The sequence below is a fragment of the Neodiprion pinetum genome, chromosome 2 (genome assembly GCF_021155775.2).
Source record: "Neodiprion pinetum isolate iyNeoPine1 chromosome 2, iyNeoPine1.2, whole genome shotgun sequence".
Classification (NCBI taxonomy): domain Eukaryota; kingdom Metazoa; phylum Arthropoda; class Insecta; order Hymenoptera; family Diprionidae; genus Neodiprion; species Neodiprion pinetum.
The window spans coordinates 11505799-11530113 of NC_060233.1; the positions used below are offsets into that span (position 1 = coordinate 11505799).

Genomic DNA, 24315 nt, shown 5'->3' on the forward strand with positions numbered 1-24315 from the left:
CTTCAATTCGGATTGCGCCCAATTGATTCCTTTCTCAAAATTACAGTGATATAATATATCAAATAATTGATTCCAACATCATCCAAAATCGTCAATATTTTCACCAAAAATACAATGGGGGCCTTACTTTTATAAAGCGAAATATTTTTAGTCTTAGTATCGATTTCTATGATCCTTAACAGACTAATTGGTCCCTCATGAATGCAGAAAAAACATTACGTTAGCTGAACCAACAGCAGAGAAATTACGAAGGAAACTTTTCATTTTTCGCTTGTAACTCTTGAGACGTTGCTCACAACGTATTTGTAGTGCGCGCAATTGATTTCTCTCGCATAATCACGTCGATTTAGCGTATCCAAGAATTAAGTTGACTATTTTTCAAAATCGGCCGGATATTGACTGAAAAAATCCTTGCTATTTTGCAATTTTCAGAAGTCGGAAAATTTTCATTTACGATTATAAAAACAGTTGTATATATGTCAATCTATAAATTATGACAAAGTAATTAAAACAATTATAAATAGAATATTCAATTGCATATCTACATAGAAATCTGCGAATTTGAATTTGAATAGTAAATCGAACGTGCAATTGATTTTAATTATGTATATACAAATAAATTTGTTCATACTCCATTATTCATCAATATTACCAGATCTCTTCTTCTTCTTCTTTCAAATGGCTATGCCAGGGAATCGAATTTCGAGAACTATGTTAGGTGTTTTAGTTGTTTAATTACATATTCATAACTTACTTTCTTGGAACGCCTCGGATAAAAATCTTAATACGAATGTTACTGGAGTTCGAAAGCCGCAGGAATATTACCAGATGCGTCGGCAATACATGCAAAACTCATACCATAGACTTCAAAAATATTAACCAGACGTACGTCGACATGCTAAAAATAACGATTATAATTTAGGAACAACAAATTCATACATAGTTCAAAGTCATGTCTGTAGATGCTGGAAGTAAAAACGGGCATAAATCTTAGCTCAAAGACCATCTTGATGTTCGGGAACCACGGGACATTCCATACATTCTGTTCTGTCAGTCTTGCCCTGCGGAGTTACGGTTTTCTTCGCATTAGATCTAAAAGCCGTTTATAATTTATAAATCATCTAACTTGTGGTGATCGAATAACTTTTAGTACTCAAGTTGCTTACAAATAAATAAAATATGGCTGAACAACTGAACGATGAAGAATGGGACCCCATCGATGATCCTGATCCTATTGAAGAAATACAACCCTTTACCACTGAAGAGTGAGTTGTTATATCCCAGATACGCTTCTAGAGCTCCGAAAAATCACAACTCGCTGCAACTTGTGTTTTTGACAGTCATGCAAATTCCCTTCGATTCCTAACTTAGTGGTTAACAACTTCTTTTCAGATTTTTAAACCCTCGTCGACATTTTTGATCACACATTGTTTCATCGACAAGCATGCTTAGCTACAGAAAGCAGCGTTTATATGACCTCCAGGCCACAATGTTGCAATATTTTCTTTGCACATAGTTCATTCATATCAAGTACATTAGTTCTTATCTAAAACCTCAATCGGTATCACAATCAAGAACACTAATCGTATGGTTCATGGATGGAGGATGAAGTTGGTAATGTTAATGTAATGATGCATATTTAGGCAACGATTCTTCATATCTTTAGGATTATCCAATTTCTCTTAATAAACCATGATAAATAAAATATATTTGTATAAATTCCTTGAAAGTCATTCTCAAATTGTGCAATAATGATTTTTTCACTGCTTTATATTTTGTTGCAATGATATTACTAACGTCAGCCTTATTGTGATGCCCACTTTTATTGGCCATAGTCTCCAAGTTAATCAAATTTATAGTATTGGTCACATAATGGAAGTCTGTTGTATTTTTTTTGTTGGGTCTCATACTTTTCCAGTAATCGCTCGATGTAATTCAATTCTCTGGGCACTGACTAGTGATATTACGACTCAATTTCATTTTGTAAGCTCTTGATAGTTTTCTTTAAGACAATTAGTGTCTATGTAACATCTGTTGTTTCTCAAGATCTGCTTGTTATCTGTGCAAAAGGTTCACTTCTCATATATATGTGATATTTACTTATAATTTCTCATCAATAAAGTTTAGAGTAATCCATCCCTTTAAATTTTGGATAAAATTTTTGCTGAATTTTTATTTTTAATATGCTGTCCTTCATTTTCTGACATACGTACATGAAAAATTTGAAAAATATTTTGCCATTATTTTAGTGTTCAGATAAAGGCACGGAAGATGGATAATAAACATTCTAGGTACGTATATATTTCTTCTGTTTTCAGATTGGCAGAAATGAAGAAAGAAACTGGCAATCAACTTTACAAAACCAAGAAATACGCAGAGGCCTTAGCAGTTTATACTGAAGTAATCGGTAGGTGTCTATGAATAATAACAATGGAAAAGCGTTTGTTCTGAACGCGAAGAATTCATTTTGTGATCAATTATTCAACTGAACAACAATTTTACAGAGCTATGTCCCAATTCACCAGCGTACTATGGAAACCGCGCTGCGTGTTACATGATGCTGGGTAAATATCACGACGCCTTGGCAGATGCTAAGAAATGCATCGCCATTGATCCAGGATTTGTAAAGGTATATAAGTCTAAACACTATGAAATCCGCAACAAAGAGACTCATTTATTAAAGATTTATGAGACCCAAGGTATGAATCAAAGGTTAGGTAGAAAGAAAAATTCGTTTGAAAAATCTCCAGCAATACTTTTTATGCCACGATGGTGAACAAGAATGAAACATCATCCTTTTCTCAAATTGTAAATATCTCAGTTGGTATTATTCGAATTTACACAGAATCATTTTTATCACATGGTATGGATGTTCTTTCATTTGAGTTCACTATCATTGACAATTAATATTGCTGCAGATTTTTTCAACAGTCTTGCCTCTTTTTTCATAACTTTTGATCACCCTAAAAAATTCTGAAATATTTGTGACATGTATAGTATTCTTACAGGCTTATCCACGAGTTATGAAATGCTCTCTGATTGTCGGCGATAACATCGGAGCTAGAGCAGCCATGGAAAAGGTGTTGGAGCTGGATCCCAGTAACAGTGCTATTCTCTCGGAGAAAAAAAACTTGGAACACCTTGAGAAATATTTACAAGAAGCAGAAGTGGCTTATGGAAAAAAAGATTTTCGTAAAGTAAGATTCATTTATTATAGAAGTTTGACGAGATCTGACAACAAAATCAATGCTCTATATGAAAATGTTCAAAATTTATTCACATTTATTACAGGTTGTATATTGCATGGACCGCTGTTGTGATGTGAGCACCTCTTGTGTGACATTCAAGCTTCGCAAAGCAGAATGCTTGGCATTTCTAGGCAGATTTCAAGAGGCACAGGAAATATCCAAGTTTGTTATATTTATTGATTGTTTTAGTTTTGGTATCCTTCACCGTTTTAACCCTGCGTGTGAACACAGAGTCTTTTAGGAAGCAGTCGTTTTCTGAATATTAATTTTTGTGAACAATACTTGAAAACTTTTGAGTCTGCCAACTTTTGAATAATATAGTTAACGCTTTGAGAAAAACCCTGAAGTTTTACCGATTTCTTGAAAGCCTAGAACAGTTTGAGAAAGTGTATGGACAAAAGGTGTAAAAAATCAAGTGTTCACACGGTGGGTTAATCATGTTTTGTCTGTTTTAGCGATGTTTTACACATTAACAAACAGAACGTAGATGCAATTTATGTACGCGGCATGTGTCTTTACTACCAAGACAACATAGATCGAGCATTTATGCATTTTCAACAAGTTCTTCGATTAGCACCTGATCATACTAAGGCGATGGAGATTTACAAGGTAACATAAAAATCCAACTACAGTTTCAACCATATCGTAGGTTTGTACTTACACAAATGAAGTCATGAAATATTCTTAAATCTCTTATGCCTTGAAACTTTTCTCTCTTATCGTTACAACATCTTGAAAACAATATTAATGATTATAATACTTCTTTAATTCTTGTCATATTTCAGAGAGCGAAATCTTTAAAACAGAAAAAAGAAGACGGTAACACTGCGTTTAAAATGGAAAAATATGCCGAGGCATTCGATCTGTATACCCAAGCCTTAACCATAGATCCTCAGAACATATTAGCCAATGCTAAATTACACTTCAATAAAGCATTGATATATGCCAAGGTAAACACACAGTTTTTATCCAAACACATAAATCTGAATATTTGCTTAGGCGGAATGTATAATTTTTTGTAAAAGCTGTACTTCCTTTTTGCATTGCATTGTAATTCATCAGCTTACTGCCACTTTTGCCATCAATGACGTGGTTTATTCCCATATGATTTTACAATAAATATGTTTCCAGCTAAGAAAATTCAGAGAATCTTTAGAAGAGTGTACCGAAGCACTGAAGCTCGATGAAAGTTACCTTAAAGCTTTACTTAAACGAGCCGCCTGCTACATGGAACTTGGAGATTTTGAAGAGGCTGTTCGTGATTACGAACAAGCATGTAAAATGGACAAGAGCAGAGGTACCATGAAATTAGATAGCCTACAAGAAAAATCAATTTTTGCTAGAAACACAGCATAATTTTCCTTGAATTAGATTTTTAACTTGTCGAATCTTAATTTTAGATAATAAAAGATTGCTGCAGGAAGCCAAGCTTGCATTGAAAAAATCCAAGAGAAAAGACTACTACAAAATTCTTGGCATTGACAAAAATGCGTCAACCGACGATATCAAGAAAGCATATAGAAAGAGAGCCATGGTACATCACCCAGGTAATATATACCGTCATTTTAATTTTTGGCGATTGAACCACATCATTTGACAGATGATTTTTTCATAATGAGTTTCAAATTTTATAGATAAACACGCGAATGCTTCTGAAGGCGAGAAAAAAGAACAGGAGAAAAAGTTCAAAGAAGTTGGCGAGGCGTACGGCATTCTTTCAGATCCCAAGAAACGTGCGCGATATGACAACGGTCATGACTTGGAAGATATGGAGGGTGGAATATACGGTGAGTATTTGACTTTTCTGACGCTGACAAAAAAATTATACTATTCCATTAAAAAAAAAAAAAACTAAATTGACTTTCATCTGACCTTGGCAATTCTGCTTACGATAAATCTGACACTTTCATCTTCGAACGATAAATGTTTTGCAGGAAATATTTTTTCGTATCTTGCATAGTTTCAGAGTAATCGGCCTGGGGCGATTAAAATGAAACACCCTGTATATCCCTATAACATAACAGTTATGCTAACACGTAATTTTTTTTATTGCAGAAATGGATCCAAATGCAATGTTCCAATCCTTCTTTGGACATCATGGTGGTGGCTATCAGTTCCAAGCAGGCAGTATGCCCCACGGTTTTACTGCCCACTTTGGTTAATTCTATTTCAGTACTACTGCTATATAATAGATATGTGTACGTCATGAGATGAAATGTACCTCTGTATATAAAATCATATCCATTTGATCTTTGGGTTTCTGTATCGTTCAATTTGACGAAAGTAGCTTGCTCAGATATCTGACTAGTTATTAAATTTTCATATTTTTTCTCTGAATGTTTTTTTCTTCTGTTTATGTGACAGAATAAAATGTCTTCAATTATACCTATCAAATTAAGGTTTCCGACGTACAAAATTTCCTCTTATTTGCAGAAATTTGAAGAAATTAGTGTAAAATCCATTTTTTCTCAGCATGTTAAGTTATAAAAAAATATGTTCAGTCGACAATTAGCATTCTGATGAAAATATTAACTGTTCGTTTACAAGTGAGGAAAAGTTGATTTTTCGACACGGCAAATCTCTCGGTTTTGACCTGAATATTTTGATCATTACATTAACATGATGAATAGATGTTTCTGTCAATTCTTCTCGACCAGAAGAAATTCATTATCTGACAGGACCGAACAATCACAAGTATTACAATATATAATTTTATTTTCTTCCGTATTTCATGAAAATCTGAGCAAATTGAATATAGCAATTTATCACATATACTTTATTTTTCCGTTTGCCAAATAGCGTGATACAACTTGCATTCAATTGGTAACGGAAATATTATTCTTCTTCGTTTCATTATGTTACATCACTTTATAAGATGAATGAAAATAAGTCTACTAAACGTTTACTTGATATGAAAATTTGCTGCACTAATTTTTGTAGCTGATTGTTAGTTTTATCAAAAGCGCAATTGAAGATGAGACTTTCAATTTCTGATAAGCTGCAGGCTTGGAGATACAGTGACCAACAGTCGAAATGTTGAACGAATATTCAATAACTCTTCCATTATTGTTCTTTGCCTTATTAAATCATGTAAACGTGTGTTGAAACGTTCTATTATGGTATGAAATACAATGACGTGGCAGTAACCATCGAATATATTTATATCATTAGCATAATCGTATGACTGTAGCATGAATCATTGATATTAAAAAATCCAACCGATGCATGCAAACTTTACTAGTCTGAATCACAGTGATTTATCTCAGTGTTTTACAAAAGATTCCATGCTACAATTTTCCTCCTTATGATGAGTGAAAGTTTAGCACATATTTACTCAATGCTATACTAATCAAGGCATGTCAAGGCAAAAAGAAAAAAATATCATCTTGCCTTGTATTGCGCTAAGTCAGTTACCCTGGATTAATTATATGTATACTAAAACTGAAATTAATAACCCATGAATATTTGAAAAACTGTAATCTTTACAGTTATATATTGTGTGATAGGGACGATTCTTTACAAATTTGTACAGCTCTATTTTATTTTTGGTTTTCTACTATTTTTTTTCGGTATAATTATTGCTGATGAATACGATGTGACCAGAAAAACTGTAATGCTGACATAAGCAACGTGTTGAAATATTCCTATCGCCATCGATTATAATTTAAAATATATATTTAATCAAATTTAGAAAGTAATGTTTTCTGTGGAGTAGATATTCGATGATATCAGATGTTTCAATGTAAGAGTTGAGATTATCGGAATGAAGGTAAATGGTATCTTCATGAAGTAGGCCTTGGACCCACTTACACCTCAGACTGCATTATGTATACTCGTAAGAAAATAAAACTATGACTTAACATATATTGTATTTCTATAATGATATGTTGTTTTAACTTGATCTCATGTTACATGCATTAAATAATACAATATTGTACTCCTGTGCTGATTTCTTTTCGTCGTTGCAACATATATAGTTGAAAAATTATAAAACAGGGTCTCTGTTGTCTTTCATTGGAAATGAAATCAACTGATTCAACTTATCTATCAGTAAAGGTAATAATTATGAAATTCTCGTGGATTTTCGTCTTGATTTACTGCAGTAAGCTGAACCCTGAAAACTGGTAGTATTTTCTCAGCAACGATTCTACGACATCCTAGCCAAGGTACATTTTGGGTACCCATAGTTTGAATCAGTCCGAAGAGCCAGCTTCATTTCTACCACTGAGAAATTTCTTTAGGTCATGCAAAATTTATTCTGGACTATCTTCTAAATCAGGAGTCAATGTTTTATATAGTATGTAGACATTAGAGAAAATGCAATTAAGGCTTCCAAAGTTACTGTCGAAAAACAGAAAAATTTCGTTGTATTTTCGCAGTTGTTGATCTTACGATGTGGTTATCTTTTTTGAATTCCTGAGGGTACACAGTCCAGTCGTAGTAGGGTTCTACAAATCGGTTGCAACGGGAGAAAGTTTAAATAAATATAGTTAAACCTTAATCCGATGTAATGTATCGAGATTAGTCGATTGCGCGCAGTTTCAACTCACAGTTATCAATTGCGGAAAAGTTACAGATGAAAAACGAATCTTCTTGAGGTATTATCGCAGCTGTCGATTCTACCGTATTTGGGAGTTATTTTGAGTTCCCATCAAGTTGGTGAGAATCCGCATCGAAAAATCGCTTTCCGACAGAAAATTTTAGGGCCGTTCAGCCGTAAAAATAATATGTAGTAATAAATATCAAACGATTTTATTAAATATAGTTTTTCAAAATCACGTTTATTACATTTTTGAGACTATGAATTACATTACATTGTGCATTCAATATTGTCATTTTCAAATATGCATGAGGTATACAGATTTCTGATTATAGTTTATAACCAGCTTATCACTATTTTGTTCTCGAGGTTGTAAGACATCCTTAATCTATCAAGTACCAGATTTTTTGTTATGGATTTCTAATGTTTACATTTGTGTATATAATTCTGAAAAAATAGCGTAATAAGTTTTGTACAATAGTGTTGAAATATATTGGTTTACAAGTTGTTGTGTAGTTTTGGAAAACAATTTTTCATAAAATTTGCTATCAAACCACACTGATCAATAAAAATACTTTCCTTGTAAGTCTCGTGAGACCATTTCATTTAAATTATTGGTGGTAACATGTATCATTGTGTAACGATGAAAGCATTTCGTTAACATACGTTAAACATTTATACAAGACTTTGAAAAAGAAATGAAGCACAAAAAAAATCCCAAGTTGTAAGAGTTTGGAAAAAATGTTTCGAATGCTTGTGAGGTAATAAAAATTAAATCCTCACACAATTCGGGCACCTAAGATTAATTTCTTTAAGTAACTGGCTACTTTAAAATCAAGAAAAAAATGCCAATGATTTGCTCTTGACATGTATGCTCAATTAATATGACTAATTCATTGAGATCTTGATCAACGAAACATTGTCATGTACTTATTAATCCTCTAAAGGCAAACTGATTTCATGTCATTTTTTTTACAATTTCACCCAAGATTTCCGTATTTTGCTTAACGTGCATTTTACACTTCTGTACTGAATGCTCACTGAGTGTTAGAATCGATCCAAAATATGGGAAATTGCAGAGTTCAGAATCACGTTTGGGTGGTCACCGAAAATAGTTCGAAAATATAAATGAAATTACGTTAAGTAAATCAATTGCCTAAGGAGGGTTTCTCTACGTGCCAGTTTTTGTATAAAACTAAAAACAACCAGAAACTTGACGCTTCTGCAGTAAATTATACGAATATTTTGAATAATTAATTTGCAAAGAGAGAGGAAGAGCACAGAGAGCCAAAGAGGCAGATACATTTTCCATGAATGTTAATAATTACCTCCAAGAAATAGAAAATCGAGTCTATCTATACTTAACTTATGAAGACAATTATAATGTGCTTTCCAGCCAGCACGACGTTTTGATTTTAACTATAAACTAAAAACTGAATTACTTTTTTCAATATTTTTGACATACAGCAATACACATAAACATATGTATGTATGTATGTACGTATATATATATATATATATATATATATATATATATATATATATATATATATATATATATGTGTGTGTTAGAAAATATACATATATGTATAAGTACAAATATACCATGGTTCGGCAATGGCATCGCGTAAATACGATTTCAAAAAAGAACGTGATTGAATTTAGAGCAACTGTTTGGATGTATTATTACTGAAACATTAAAATGAAATTCAAATATACTAATAACATTGCTGAAATTTATCATCCAACCAATGTTGCTTATTTTGAACGTGTTTGAGTTTTGTAGAGCAAATGCTTTTGTCTTGGAATCACATTGTACTTCTGGCATTCGTAATCAAAGTTTTTTTAAGTACAACATATTGAAATAATCTATTTTATATTTGGCAGTAGAAATTTCAGTGCCAATTATTTTTTTTTTTTACTTATTACTTTGAGTTCATTCGAATGATTTCATGATGAATGAAACCACTTCTGGCACAATCTTTTTCAAAAAAACCATTTGAAAAATCTTCAGTAACGTTATTGATACCAATGATAGTGAATTAATATATCAACAATTCGAGAAAAGTTTATGTAATCGGACAGGTTCAAAATGATTGAACTTCGGTGTTTTTACGGATTCTAATATTTTTTAACTCATTTTTCTCATCGTAGAAATTTCCAAAGGTCGTCAGAAAAAATGATGCAAATAATTAGCTCCAGCATGGATTATAAAAAAAGATCTTTCAAAGTAGGGTACAACGAATGTTCATCATCAACTACATTTATGCGTTATAACTATATTTTAGTATTAGATTTCTAGAATGTATTTAGGAAACTTTTGAGGGTTTAGTCAGCTAGGAAAATAAGCCCAAAACCGTTTTAATCAGCACAAAAACACTGGAGTTTGTTAATTTTCAATGTTCTACTTATAACAATTTTTCCCCAATTCTTATCTCACAATTGTATTATTCAAATTTTCTCGGATTCATTTCGACTGTATAGTAGAGATATTATTCAATTCGTGTTCACTATTATCGGCGCAGACTACATTGCTTGAGATTTTTTAAACGGCTTCTTCGGTGTTTTCTAAATTTTTAATTTCGTTGGTGGAGCTCATGCATCCCTGAGTATGGAATAAGATGTAAATGCTACGAAATCAAGTTCATTTCTTAAGGTCATAGGTATCTCTAAACGTTATAAATCATACAGATTCATAAATTGAATATTTTTTCTCAATGCCTAATTCGAGTAAAAATTGTTCGTTGTGCTCACGTTTTACATTGCGTTGTAACGGTGAAATACTCACTGGCAATTCTTTTTATCACAAATATTCTAAATCTTTTGCCACAGTTTTAGGCACATAAGGTGTATATAACATATGATAAATACCTCGAATCAAGTCGGTAATTTTAAGCACAGCCGCAGAACAGGGAATCATTATATGTAGATTCAGTGTGCAGTTGAAATACTCTGAGTAATTGGAGACTTTTTGGACATGAAAATGTAGAGAAAATATATCACGTAGTAAAGATTTCTTTACCTAGAATATTCGTATCACTTTGTGATTATTAACTAGGATATTTCGAGTAACTGACTAAAGCACAACGCACCAGGAAAAAAATATCACGTAAGATTCCAATACATCCGTTGATGCTAATCTATGTCAATACTACTATAATCTAAAGTTTTTTTTGTGAAGTATAAAGATAATAAAATTAACGTTTTCTTCAAGTTGAAATTCTTCAACTGACTTGAAAAGGTGGAAAAATTAACTACAAGTTTGTACTGTTCAAAAATACAAATAGAATACTCGGTTATAACCATTCATTGTGAATGCTTTTGTTTGAAGTTGTCAATCTACTGGTATGTAATGATGTCTGCTCAATGTTTTTAGGCCTATTGTCAAGAATATTATTTTCAAATAGGCTGACCTTTACTTCTTCTGGATAGTACCATTGGACCCATGTACTGGAACGATTTCTTGCGTAACGCTTTCGAAGGCCTGTAAAATAATTTTGAAAAGTTGACAGTAATGTTTATCAGACTTGTAATTGGAAAACCACTTGGTAGAGTATCTAGTGTAATCAAGTTCCAGGGGATATCAAGTTGCGTTTTGTTGCTTCTGTCAAATAATTTCATCTCTGAATCACAATCAATTACAAGTTGGAACATTTCTAATTGGAATTAGAGGAAAACAAAATGTGCTTTACATCACGTCAATTCAATTTAAAAGAAAAATGAATTATTGGATCGTCTGGAAATCAATGAACTATAAAAAAAGCAAAAAATACTCGTTGAGTTGTTTCATTCGGTAAGCAACATTTGATTTCGCTTTCACCTAATAACTTATTCTTACAAGGAACACTAGTTTGATTTGCCCCTTCAAATTCGTTGCAACTCATATATGTTGTAGATCATTGAAAACTAAAAGACATATCTTTTTTTTTTTTGTCGGCGGGAAAAAAGGTTTAAAAGAGTGAAAACGACCCCCAAAGATGCGCTTGCTCTATTTGAATGAAACCAAAGCTGAAATGTTTTATTCATAAATAGAATTTCAATAATTGTTCTTCTAATATTTCTCGAATTCATCATGTTCTTCGTTTTGCACATTTTAAGTATTTTTTGATAGTTCCAAATACCGATGCATGTCCTAAGCAAGAAATCAATGAACGGAGATAAAAAATTCTAGTACATATGTCTGACATTATCCTATATTTCCTGTGACTAGATGCTCAGTTTGATGATGAAAAACGAGTGTACCTCTTTAGCGACGGTTTTGAGTTCCTCAGCCATATTTTTCCCCATTTCGCCAAGCATTCTAGAGAAGTATCCATTTTCATTTTGCAAGAGTAAATGAGGATGATCGAACTCTACTATTTGTCCATGATCCATTACTAAGACCTTGTCGCTGTCCATAATTGTGTTCAATCTGTGAGCTATGGTCAACACAGTGCAATCTTTGAATTCTGTTCTTATCGTATGTTGTATCAAGGCATCAGTAGACGGGTCTACATTTGCTGTAGCTTCATCGAGAACGAGAACTTTGTTGTTCCTTAGGAGTGCCCGGGCCAGACAGACAAGCTGGCGTTGTCCAGCACTGAAATTAGTTCCACCCTCGTTGACGAGGTGATCAAGCGACGCGATAGAATCCTTCAGTTCGACTTGGTCTAGGGCAAGCCAAAGTTTGGCATCTTCAAACTTGTGAAACGGATCAAGATTGTCTCTCACTGTGGCAGAGAATAAAACTGGCACTTGCGGTATTATTGAGATTTTTGTTCTCAAATCGTGAAGGCCAATCTTTTTAGTGTCTATATTGTCCAAAACTATTTCCCCTTCCACTTTTGCTAAGCGAAACAGAGCTGAGATGAGTGAAGATTTACCAGCTCCAGTGCGGCCGACTATTCCAACCTGAGGTCAATTGAAATGCCGGATAATTTCACAGAGCAAGATCATCAGATATTTCTTTATCAAGAACTGACTGTTTGGTTACATTTCACTGGGTTTTTCCCAGAGATGTGGAATTCTTGTGAATATTAATGATTTGATTCACCTATTTTCAAGAATGAATGGGCTACACAGCCAAAATCAAAAGTTGAAAAGAGCAAATACTTTTTGAAAATAAACATGAACGAAAAAAAATCCCTACCACGTAAAATAAATGAGTCTGACCAAATTTGAATACCTCAAGCTAAGATATAAACATTAAAAGGAAAGTTTTGAAATTAGAACGTTCAAACGGATTAAATTATATACTTTGTTTGCCATAGAGATTTTCAGCAATTGTCTGAAAAAAATTGTGCCAATAGTTATGTTGAAAGTGGACAGAAATAGTTTTTTTGACTATGGCAGAATAGATGTTTAGCAACAGTCATATTAGCGTGTTATAACCATGCTAGAACGTATTATTTCTTGAAAATTTTCCAAGCAATTCATGAGAATGTTCTCGGAAAAATGAGCCCAAAAGTGTTGGATTCTGATTGAAAACTGATTCTGATTGAGGCTTTAAATTGCAAAACCTTTACTCAAATTGTAGTTATCGCAACTTGTGTTCTTCGTATTTACTTTGATCCATTTCCATTACACAGTAGGGATGTTGTTTCATTCGTGTCCGCCATCACTGGCTTAAATAACATTGTTGAGATTTGGTAAACGGTAGTTTATCAACTGTTTATTCAGACAGTGCGGCCCGATCATCCTTAAACCCACCTTCATTCCAGGCTTGATTACAACATTCAGGTCCTTGAGAACTGGAGGTTCGGACTCCACATAGCGCAGATATGTGTGATTGAATTGAATTTGACCTTCACTCGGCCATTGTGCTGGGGGTTTTTGACCAGGCTCGCTCTCGAAAGGTCCCTCCTTCTCGAGTTTGGTAAACTGTAGAACACGCTCGACGCTTGTCATCTGAGAAATAACTTCTGCCATTTGACGCACTCCATGTTGCAGCATTCCGCACAAAATCAGTACTTGTGAAATTGCCAGTCCAACATCGCCAGCGAATGTATTACCTTGAAACAAAGATCGAATTACAAAACTTGAGGTCTTTTCACACGTATGAAAAGCGAGAACGATTATTTAACAAAGTAACAATAACGACGAAAATAGCAATATCGATATCTCTCAACCACTGAAACGCAACCTGAAAAATTACCTTTACATTCCAGATAACATATTGAGTAATAAGGTTACCAGTTATTTTTCTTATTACTCTACTGGTCACGGCTTTTTGGTGGTAGGTCCATACAGTACTTGAATAAAAAATTCTCTCCACTTACCATGATTTAAGAAAATGAAGCTGTACGTGACAAATGAAACAAAGGCAAGGGATACCATATCCAGCCAAAATCCAAAAGCCGTGCTACTTATAATGGTAAGATAGTAAGCTGCGGTATTCAAGTTTTGATGGATGTCAAACTCTTGGCGCAACATCTCTTCGACTCCAGATGATCGGATCGTCGCTAATCCACTCAAAGAAGCACTCACATGTGAAAACACAGGGCTTTTAGCTGTGAATTCAATTAATATTGGGGAGTAAATATAAATCCCAAGAAAACATTATTCTAAGAAACTTACAGAAATTTCTACCAATCTATTCCGAAAAAGAACTTCTGACAGTTTGATGCTTTTTCTAAAAAAAATCTCTGGCAGATTATAATAATGTCTACGAGTTTTGTGGAAATATCTCAATTCCTGTGCAGACAGAATTAATTTAAGTTAGTTTATAGAAAACCTTGGTAATTGAAAATTTTTCAAAATTTATAATAATACTAGTGTAGCTAGAAATATTTTTTTACAGATACGTGATGCTGTCAGAAAAGATGGCGAAATACCAGAATCCTGCAGGTTTTTCTCAGATTTGTGATACAGAATAAAGAGCTGAATAAATATGAGGTTTTTTTTCAAACACTTTCTCAATTTTAATCACTAACTAAAATTGGTCAGAATAGTCAAAAACTAAAAAACTTTTTCAGATTTTTGATAATAAATGAAATTCGTACAGAATATGAGTTTTTTCTAGAAGCCTGATGAAATGGGGAGATGATTGACAAAATAGTACGTTGAAAATTCTCAGAACTGTAAATACTTACTAACACCTTCCAGTCGTTTGATATCACGAGCCGATGAGACGTAAATTTGTTGGATTAGCCAGTACAAGAATCCCATAACGATTATTGCAAATATCATCCACCAATTGATTATGACCACTTGAATCAGGATACCAGACATTACGAGGTAAACTTGTAGAGATTCTATCATCACTCGAGGAAGAATTTCGTCTATTGCTCCCATATCCTTTGAAAATCGATTAAGAATACGTCCTGGGGGATAATTGAAGTGTTGATATTTGAATTCACGAATTTTTCAAGATAGTTGTCGCAGAGAATCATTACTCACCGGAAGGATTTGTATCAAAGAAATGCATGGGAGCTTTCAAAATGTTTGCAAACATCGTGTTGTGTAAACCTTTGCTGGCGTTCATGCATAGTTTGAAAAAAAGTAAACTTCGCAGTATTGTTATCACAACACTTCCAGTTATACAGCCACCGTAAATCCATAATGCCATACTTGTGTCAAAGTGAGATGCTTGTGCAGTCAGATCTTTTGGAATAACCTGAATATGCAACATATTTTATTATAATTAATTGGTACACCTCAATTGCAGAAGCGGATGATATACCAGAATAAAGTACTTTTTTTTGTATAAATTTACTCTAAGCATTTGATTGATTAAATCGTAAGCTTTAATTGATTGTTTTATCATCAAAGTAATTATTCGAAATGTTTGATAATCGTTTTCTCCGATTAACCTGCTTTTCAAATTAATCGTCTTTCCGATTCATCGTTTTTCTGAATACTCAATTAATCGCTGTTTCTGATGTCAAAACGGTTCGTCAAAGTCTACTGTGATCGACTAATCTCACAACCTTAGCATAAATCCTTCATTACTATACTTTTCAAAGACAAGTCTAATGCGCACTTGTTGAAATTAATTGTGAGAACAAGGTATTTCAAATTAAACACAGGGAAAATTATAGATAAAATGAAAAGCGTATGACATCTGTGGAACTTACTAATGTTGTAAGCGGAGTATTTGATGAATTTAACTCAGAATCGTTAGATGAAAGTGTGGGGATTGTTGCATTGCTTGGAAAATTGTTGATTGTGCAATTTTCGGGCGGTTTTTCCATTAATTGACGGTCTTCTTGTTTGGTCCTATTTTAAAATGGCAAACGAATCAGAATTAATACGAGAAATTCCGATCGCAGATATTTTTTTGGCACTTTGGGATGTTAATAACTGTCGAAACTTCAAAATGTCTGTATAATTACCAATATGATAGCCAGTAGTCGGTTCCACTGCTGGCCAGTTGACCCAAAATCAATGTAAATATAACCATTAGAATCATGAATGTTGACCCGCCAGCTCTGAAATATTGCCAATACAGCATACTCGAGACACCGCCTTTGGCCATCAATTCGTCAGTCTCTTTGGGCTCATCTTCTATATCCTCATCTTCGTTCAGGTTTGAAATTTCGGATACCATTCGTTCTGCAGGTGGGTGTACCACAGCTTTAACCTTTTCTTCAGACTCGTCTTCGTTCAGCAAATTCGCAAATGTTGTATTATTTTTTTGCAATTCTTCAAATGACCCTTGACTTGCAACTTTGCCCTATTCAGGATAAGTTTTGAGTTGATTGGATACAGGTGTTTCAAGGTTGAAATTTCAAATCTTTCAATATAAAGGAAACCAACTGCTGTTCGTTTTGAAAAAGAATAGGTGGTACGATTCGAATCAATGGTTAAAAGAGAACAAAATTAATTTCAAAAAATCTCAAACAGCGTTATTTGCGCCAATAATGACAAATGTGAATAAAATAAGATCCCTGCAATGTAATAGAAATGATTTCGAGATAATCTGAACAACCCAAAAAAAGATACCTAGAATTTGAGAAAAGGTTTTATAATCAGAACGTTCAGAATGTTTGAATTGTCATGTTTTTTTAATCAGATTCTACTGCTTTTGGGCTCTTTTAGCGGACGATCAGATCCCCAAAAATTTGTTGAAATACCTTAAAGAAGTCTCAAATTAGAGTACAGATGTAATGCATAAATGTAATTTTTGACGTACAGTTGTTATCCGGTATTCATGCAAAATTATTTTATTCCACTCTGGAGATAACTGAATATTTGTAAGAAAATTTTTGCATGATATCTGGAAATCTCTATGATGAACGAAATAAGCTGAAAAAAATCAGACTCGGACGAAAAATAACGACGCTTAATCATTTTAAACGTCCTAACAATAAAACTTGTACTTGAATTGTTGATATCGTAGTTCGATAAAATTTGCTCAGAATCAATTCTATTAGATTGTAGCAATATTTTTTGATCAGTACATCGTTGGCACAAATAACTGCCTCAGATTTTTAAAGCGATTTTTTTTCATTCCTTAACTTTTGATTTGAACACACAGCCGATTATCCTTATACGAAGTGGTCAAACTATGCAATTTTTCTGCAATAACTATCGAATACTCACGTTATCTAAGACAATAATCATGTCAGCATTTTTTAAATATTGTATTTGATGCGTTACTAGAATTCTCGTCTTCTGTTTTAGGTAGCCATTTATGCATTCGTCGAACAGTTGTTTACCCACGTGTGTATCAACTGCAGAAAGCGGATCATCCAAGAGATATATATCTGCATCTCTGTAGACAGCTCTGTAATAACCAATTTAGTAACAGTTGTAGTACTTTATCTACTCTTAGTCCAAAAATTATATTATCAACACCATATTGTTTGAATGAAGTAGGAAGAATCCAATTTTTTTTGCAAATGTTTTTATATGCATTTGAAAGCAATTACCTGGCCAAATTAACTCTGGCGCGTTGTCCTCCGCTCAGTGACGCACCTTTTTCGCCAACAATACTCTTATCACCCTGAGGGAATTGCTCGAAGTCTTTTAGGAGAGCACAAACTTTTGTAACTTCTCTGTATTTTTCTTTATCATACTCTTGGCCAAATAGTATATTGTTACGAACACTGCCACCGAAAAGCCATGGTTCTTGACTGGCATATGCAACAGAGCCGTTAACATAAATCTGACCTTGAGTTGGTGGAAGTTCACCCAGAATTAATTGCAGAAAGGAACTCTAAAAATTGTAAACAATTTTAAATAAAAAACTGAAATTAACGCAATGTAGAAAAATACGATTTTGTGGAGAATCCGAAAGAAATTGCTGAGCAATGTAGAGTGAAAGAATGAAATGAAATTATGAAGGCGAATAGTAACGATATAAAAGCATTTCACAAAAATTCTTTTCCACTGATTCCAGGAAATTTGTAATTTTTCTCAGAAATCCATTCTAATTTTCCATAACACAATACAGTCAGAAAATACACATTAGACGTCAGACCGTTTTGATGCGTGATGTAAAAAAAAAGATTTGAAAAAATATAAGTTCTTAACAAAAACGCGATATTTTTTTAAAGTTTTTCCCTCAATTCCTGGTTTTCCCTGCCAACAGTGACGACTATGTGCCAGAAATGATACATAATTTTTCTTAGGATTGTCCAAAAATGTTACTAGATTTCTGAAAAATTACTGAGAATTTTTTGCATCGTGAACTTTCTTTAGCAACGGTATGGTGTACCTTTCCAGAACCAACTGATCCCACAATGGCGCATAATGTTCCTGATTCAATACGAATATCTATGCGGTGGAGGGTATTTGCAATAGAATTTTCAGTCCACGAAGTGGTAACATTTTTTGTTATGATAGCATCTTTCTGATCGCCAGATGGATGCCGCTGAAGGGAAGGAACGTTTTCTTCAAGAGATAGGAAGGTCTGAAAATATTTAAAAAATTACAATTAAAGTTTGATAACATTTTGTGATCCTGTAAGAAGCTTTTCGAATTTTTTGTATATCTCATTCAGCCGTGTCTTTATTTGGAATGAATTCCAGAATGTATAAAGAGTATATATTGATTACCATACCTGGAGACGTTTGATTGATACCAAACTTTCAGCTAACATTGAGACAGCCAGAGGGTAAAAGATAGCCATGGTGCATTGAAGAATGTTGAAGTACTGTGCTAGTGAAAATGCTATGTCAGCAGATATTTCGTTACCGATAAGTACATATGTCATGATTGTGAAAAATAGAGTTGTACGTTCAGTGAAAACCATTGTTGCAAGGTAGAACCCTCTCAGATATGACGTCAGAGTTAAAACCTCCACCTCATAGCTGCAAATAAAAACATTTATCAATGGATACGACTTTGTCAAAGCACTGAAAAGTCAGCAAACGAAACTCTTATTTCGATCGCACACAAATTTCCACGGTATATCTTGCTATTAAATATCTTTGAAATAATATTATATGATATTTGATGTTTTTCAGTGCAGCAGATGCTGTGTTGTCCATGATGTCATACGTGGTCAACGTTATTGTGTGACTATGCAAATGGGTTGATTGTTTTAATGATTGTTCGCTAAAATTTGCTATTAACAAACCTTATATACCTTAATAACACTTGAGACTAAGTGCAACAGATTGCTTGAGATTAAATGTGAAAAGATTAAAGATTGAATAATGTTTTCTTTACTGATTCACAACAGTATTGTTATTTAATGGTTGGTAACTACAAAGAGTACTTGTGTAATATTAAATGTTTTGATTGAGCTTGAGATGTTGCGTGTTTTTAGTTGTAATCTTTTCAAAAGACTGATTTCAAAGTTGAGTAGAGTCTCGATTGTTGGCAATGGTGGAAGTGAGATTTTGATAGGAATAGAAAATTTTTAATTTGTGGAGATTAGCTGTGTTAGCAGAGTGGGTAGTTTGTTTAAAAAATTTAGATTGGTCAGGTTTTGAGGTTCTGGTTAAAGATGTACGAGTCTTAGGAGTTGAAGTAATGGTCGTTTAAAGATTAGTCTTCGTGGAAAAGGTAGGTAGAGAGGAGTTTTTAGAGATAGAGTGAAATATAACGGAACAGAAGCCAAATATTTTTTACGTTGTCAGAAAAGACTATAAATTTCAATTGAATGTTTTGAATGTTAGCTTGCTGATTTGATTTTCAAACGTGAAGACGTATTTGCAGTGAAGAACAACTATTCAGTGAAAGCTCTTAAAAGAAGAGGAAGATTCATAAACAAAGGTATTTCTCACAGGGCACAAATCACATCGGTCAACAGAACGTCCTCAAACTGAGTTTAAGCATTCAAAAATTACGTAATTTTAGTGCACACAAATAAGTTTCGAGCTATTTAATTTAGATTAGAATGTTATCCAGCAAAACTTGCAAGATTTTTGGGGAAAAAATAATCTCATTCACAGTCGAAAATGTAGGAAAGACATCTGTCACTATATACAGGAATATTAATTGTTTGCACTGGAGGTACATAGATGTCAAAAATTTATACAAAATTTCAGACAATTTTAATGAACTATGCGGTCTGTACCATACGACACCTCTTTTACTTTTCTTAACTTTAACTATCATAACTGTTGTTAGATAAATCTGAAATATTCTTGAATTTATTATCTGCGAAAAGATTATATGTACCAAAATATTTCATTGTAAGTTAGAACATACCAGTTCTTGTAAAAAATTGTTATTCAAGGTGTGTATATTTTTCGGGAACAGAAAAATTTTAATACATGAAAAATAAATCACAAACCTTCTCGCCATTGACACAAGTTTCTCGAACGGCTTTTCCCATGCATACATTTTGATAACTTGAACCCCACTAACTATTTCGTTCATCAATCGTACTCTTGTATCAGTTCTTAAGGCAATTTTCATCCTCAACTTTGACGTCCATCTGCTTAAATATCCTGGAAGTATATCAAATTTTATATTACATACTTTGACGTAACAATTAGTTTTGCAAAATTAGGTCTATTTTGGATGAAAAAAACTTTTCTAATCCGAATGAGTAAAATTCAAAACATCCAACTTTAATAAACAAAAAAGAGAAGAGTACTCCAAGAGTAGGAATTTAGATAAATTTGTAGATTGTAGAGCCTAATTTCAAATTCACTCCCCAAGTGTATTGATTGAATAATTTCTGTACATAAAAATTTCCCATTCATCTAAAACATTAGCTTGATATGCAATACATTTATTTTCATATACGGTTTACCTTGTAACGGAACTGTTTGTATAGTGATTAATAATATCCCAGCCAATGAGGCAACCTGGACACTGCGCCAGACAAGGTAGGTGATTAGGGCACCCTGAATCGGCAATACCCAAATGTAATGTAAAAACATGCCGACCGTATCAAATCTTGCAACATCGTTCGAAAGCAGATTGACGACCTGTCCACTGGCAGTTTTATTGGATGCGCATCTCGACAAACGCAAGATCTGGAAATGGAATTAGGTGTGTAAGTGTTCGATGATCGATAAGCGTTTATTTTCAGTAATCAATAAGGACAAATTCAATACCCGAGCTAAAATTATTTTCAGAAACTACCAGAATTTTCTCCAAATCTACTTAGAATGTGAAGTTTGGCAGTATTTGAGGTTAATTAATTTCAAATGTGTGAACTTATAATCTCTCTTAGAAGCCCATCCCAGTTTGTTTATAATGTGGTGCTATATATCAGAAAATTCCAGAATTCAGATTTTGTTAGTTGGGTAAAACAAATTTAAGTTCTAAAAAAAATCGAGTTTTCTTTAGAAATTGGTTCAATTTTCACCTCAAACTCAACTTGATCAAAAAAAGTCAAAAATACGCAAACTCAAAGTTTTTTTTTATAGATTTTCATTGTAAGTTAAGGTTCCTTCAAAGAAGATAACTTCTTTCTAGAAGCTCTGCGGAACTTCTCAAATCTCTCAGACATTGTCAGACTAATTTAAACTTTTGCAGAATTAATACAGAATTTTTCTCATTACTGAATTTCTAATAAATATTACGTGAAATATTTTAGAATTTTTTTCACTAGGTCACATCTTCATTTTTATTGTCACTTGATAATATCTTCAAAATAATATTCACTCACTTTTCGGTAAACCAGAGAACTGCATGCGATGCGAACTCTCATGCCAACTCGTAGTTGCCCCACATTTACGTGATGTGAAATCGCAGCATTTGCCCAAGCCAAGACCACGACTGCAGTGGCGTACATATAAGCTTCTTCAGAAGTAGAACCCGAGCAAGGTTTAAAGTGGGCGATCAAAAGTCCCAACACAAACGGTTGTGCTACTCTGGAAAAATATTGTACTACTTTTCATTTATGAATTTAATAAAAGTTACGTTCACATTTCATGCTCTGCTGGCTGAAAAATTTTGCTGATTAGGTTTTATACTTTGTAGGGCAAAGAAAATGCCTTCTTTTTTGATTCGGAAACCAATAATTGCAGCAGATATCACAGCCAAAGTAGATTTTAACATTAATAATGCACCACATTCAACAAAATTTTTTTTTATTCTAGATCAGACTATGCATAATTTCGTGTCAAATAAAAATGTGGTTAAATTTTTGATTGTCATCTCCCTCTCTGCTTACTTCTGGCAGCATTTGAAAGAAAAAACTCATAGTACATATAGGTATATAAAACAGACCATTTAAAGAGTAGGTACAATAAATTCCAGCAATACCCTATCTTTGATAAAATTTTTCACTAGAAATTTGGAGAAATCTGCAATTTGTCGACCTCCCAAAATAAAAATGTAATGAACAGTGTTACAATTTGAATTCATCTCACCTAATGAATACAGATAAAATCAGTATCCATATACCATAAATATAATATGACCTTGCAAAAGTTTTCTTTATCGCTTGTAGCAGTTTTGGTTTTCTATTTTCTTCCTTAGCATTTTTTAATTCATTTTTCCAATTTCTGTAAAAATTTTAATATATATTAGCAAATATTTTTCTACATCTTAGATTTAAAATTATGATAAACCATGGAAACACAAATATTATTTTCAGCCTTTATGATAAGAACTATAGTAAAATAGAATGCCAAATAGTCGAGTAATTCAGAATTCTAGAACTTTCCACTTTGAAATTGAAAAAGTGTGTTTTTAGGTCCTAGGACAGAAACAATGAGTACTTTTCAGAAATAACACAATGAGCATAAAATTAGCAGTAATCCTGGGTTTCACTATTTTTAAAAATAGAATGTATATTTATATAAGGTTGTTTACTCTTCAAGGGTATCTCCAAGTGGTGCGCTATGGTCTTCAGGAAGGGTGTTATACAAATCTTTGACTTCCAAATCATGAGTTCTGCCATACGCAAAGAGCGACTTCAACCACCTGTAAAAGTCATTGTACATCATGTGTGAAAAGATTGCAAAGAAATCTAAGATGTCTTTTGAAAGTCTAAACATATGCATCCTTGAACGGTCTTACTTTACTATAACGTAAATTGCTATCATTACAGATTTTCTGATTATTGCTTTGAAATGAGTGGTAAAATAAAATTTCCATTCACCACTCATTCACTTATAAACAATAGAATGGTGTTTGCTAAATTTACTGATCAGAAATTACAAGATGTCGCTTTTTTCACTACTTTACTGTCAGAGCAGACAAGTTATTATTTCAAATTTTGAATAATTTCTAATTTCATCGTAAGTTGTAAATAATCGTTGAATGTGGGATGAAAAATCGGAAGTAATCGGAAAACTCGCATCAGCGAATTCAGTCAGCTGGATATGACGACAGCATTCCTTAAAACTTGTGATGCTCATTGAAATAATATGTGTGGGGCAAATTTATAATGTTCATATTTTTTGCATTCAAAATAATGCACCATTTTTTTAGAAAATTTACCAAATAGGTTCAAACCAGTTTTATGCAATAAATTGTCCACATCAATACAATTCAATTTGATTAACCGTAATCTATTTTAAAGTGATAGCACCCATATCTGTGTCATATTCGCATGATAAGATATTCCCAAATTTTGTAGCAGAACTGAACAAAATCCATGATTATGTAGATATGTGCGATTACATCATCAAAGTGATGATATACAGAAAATGTCATATGTAACGAATAGTCTGATGAGTCAAATGTCAATACAATTGAATGTTATCACACAATAGAATAGTGAACTGTATGTACAACAATAGAATGCGAATGAATGTAAAGTCTTTGTTATGTTGGCAAGTTTTATTCTGCCAGACTAGGCGTATATTTTTAGAATTAATGGGACAACGATGCAGAACGTTTTGGTAGGCATAAAACACTTGTGGATTTACAACTTTACTCACCAAAAAAATAATCGGCTGAAAGGATTGGCCTTAACTTGGGGACTGGGATTATCGTACTTTCGACTGCTGTCCATTCTGCCAAGATGTTTATCATAAGCCGATGATCATAAGGCATCAAAAATAATCCACGTAAAGCCCAGACTATAGATCTATACTTAGAAAATAATTGATCGCAATCAGGATCAATACTTCTGACACCGACTAACTCATCATTGCACACCAGCCAACCGCTCCCGCTGGCTTACAATGAGATGCTGGCTGCAGTAACAACCAAACGTGGTCACGAGACTTCACGCAAGGTCAACTA

At 33.3% G+C, this 24315-nt stretch overlaps 2 protein-coding genes across 4 annotated transcripts; one reads left to right on the plus strand and one right to left on the minus strand.

Moving 5' to 3' along the window:
- The first annotated feature begins 1014 nt into the window (after positions 1-1014).
- Positions 1015-7185, plus strand: Tpr2 (Tetratricopeptide repeat protein 2). 2 transcript variants are annotated; one of them, XM_046614264.2, is made up of 11 exons: positions 1015-1265; positions 2250-2407; positions 2505-2629; positions 3009-3197; positions 3292-3410; positions 3704-3857; positions 4034-4198; positions 4380-4545; positions 4649-4795; positions 4883-5035; positions 5304-7185. In XM_046614264.2, the coding sequence occupies exons 1-11, from the start codon at positions 1180-1182 to the stop codon at positions 5408-5410; spliced, it is 1569 nt and encodes a 522-aa protein (XP_046470220.1). In that variant the 5' UTR covers positions 1015-1179; the 3' UTR covers positions 5411-7185. The 2 variants fall into 2 exon arrangements, with proteins under 2 accessions (XP_046470220.1, XP_046470221.1); XM_046614265.2 differs by having other exon boundaries at positions 2319-2407.
- An 823-nt stretch (positions 7186-8008) lies between these two features.
- On the minus strand, positions 8009-24312 carry LOC124213211 (CF transmembrane conductance regulator). Of its 2 annotated transcripts, XM_046614259.2 has the most exons (18): positions 24009-24312; positions 22936-23046; positions 22491-22625; positions 21785-21989; positions 20921-21146; positions 20456-20612; positions 18773-19022; positions 18428-18622; positions 17640-17926; positions 17311-17494; positions 16101-16441; positions 15843-15984; positions 15166-15382; positions 14859-15089; positions 14046-14276; positions 13477-13778; positions 12031-12678; positions 8009-11272 (listed from the first exon to the last, which is right to left on the minus strand). In XM_046614259.2, exons 1-18 carry the CDS (start codon positions 24080-24082, stop codon positions 11204-11206), a joined length of 4005 nt encoding a protein of 1334 aa, XP_046470215.1. In that variant the 5' UTR covers positions 24083-24312; the 3' UTR covers positions 8009-11203. The 2 variants fall into 2 exon arrangements, with proteins under 2 accessions (XP_046470215.1, XP_046470216.1); XM_046614260.1 differs by lacking the exons at positions 22936-23046; positions 24009-24312 and having other exon boundaries at positions 21785-21984; positions 22491-22592.
- Between the last annotated feature and the right edge of the window lie 3 nt (positions 24313-24315).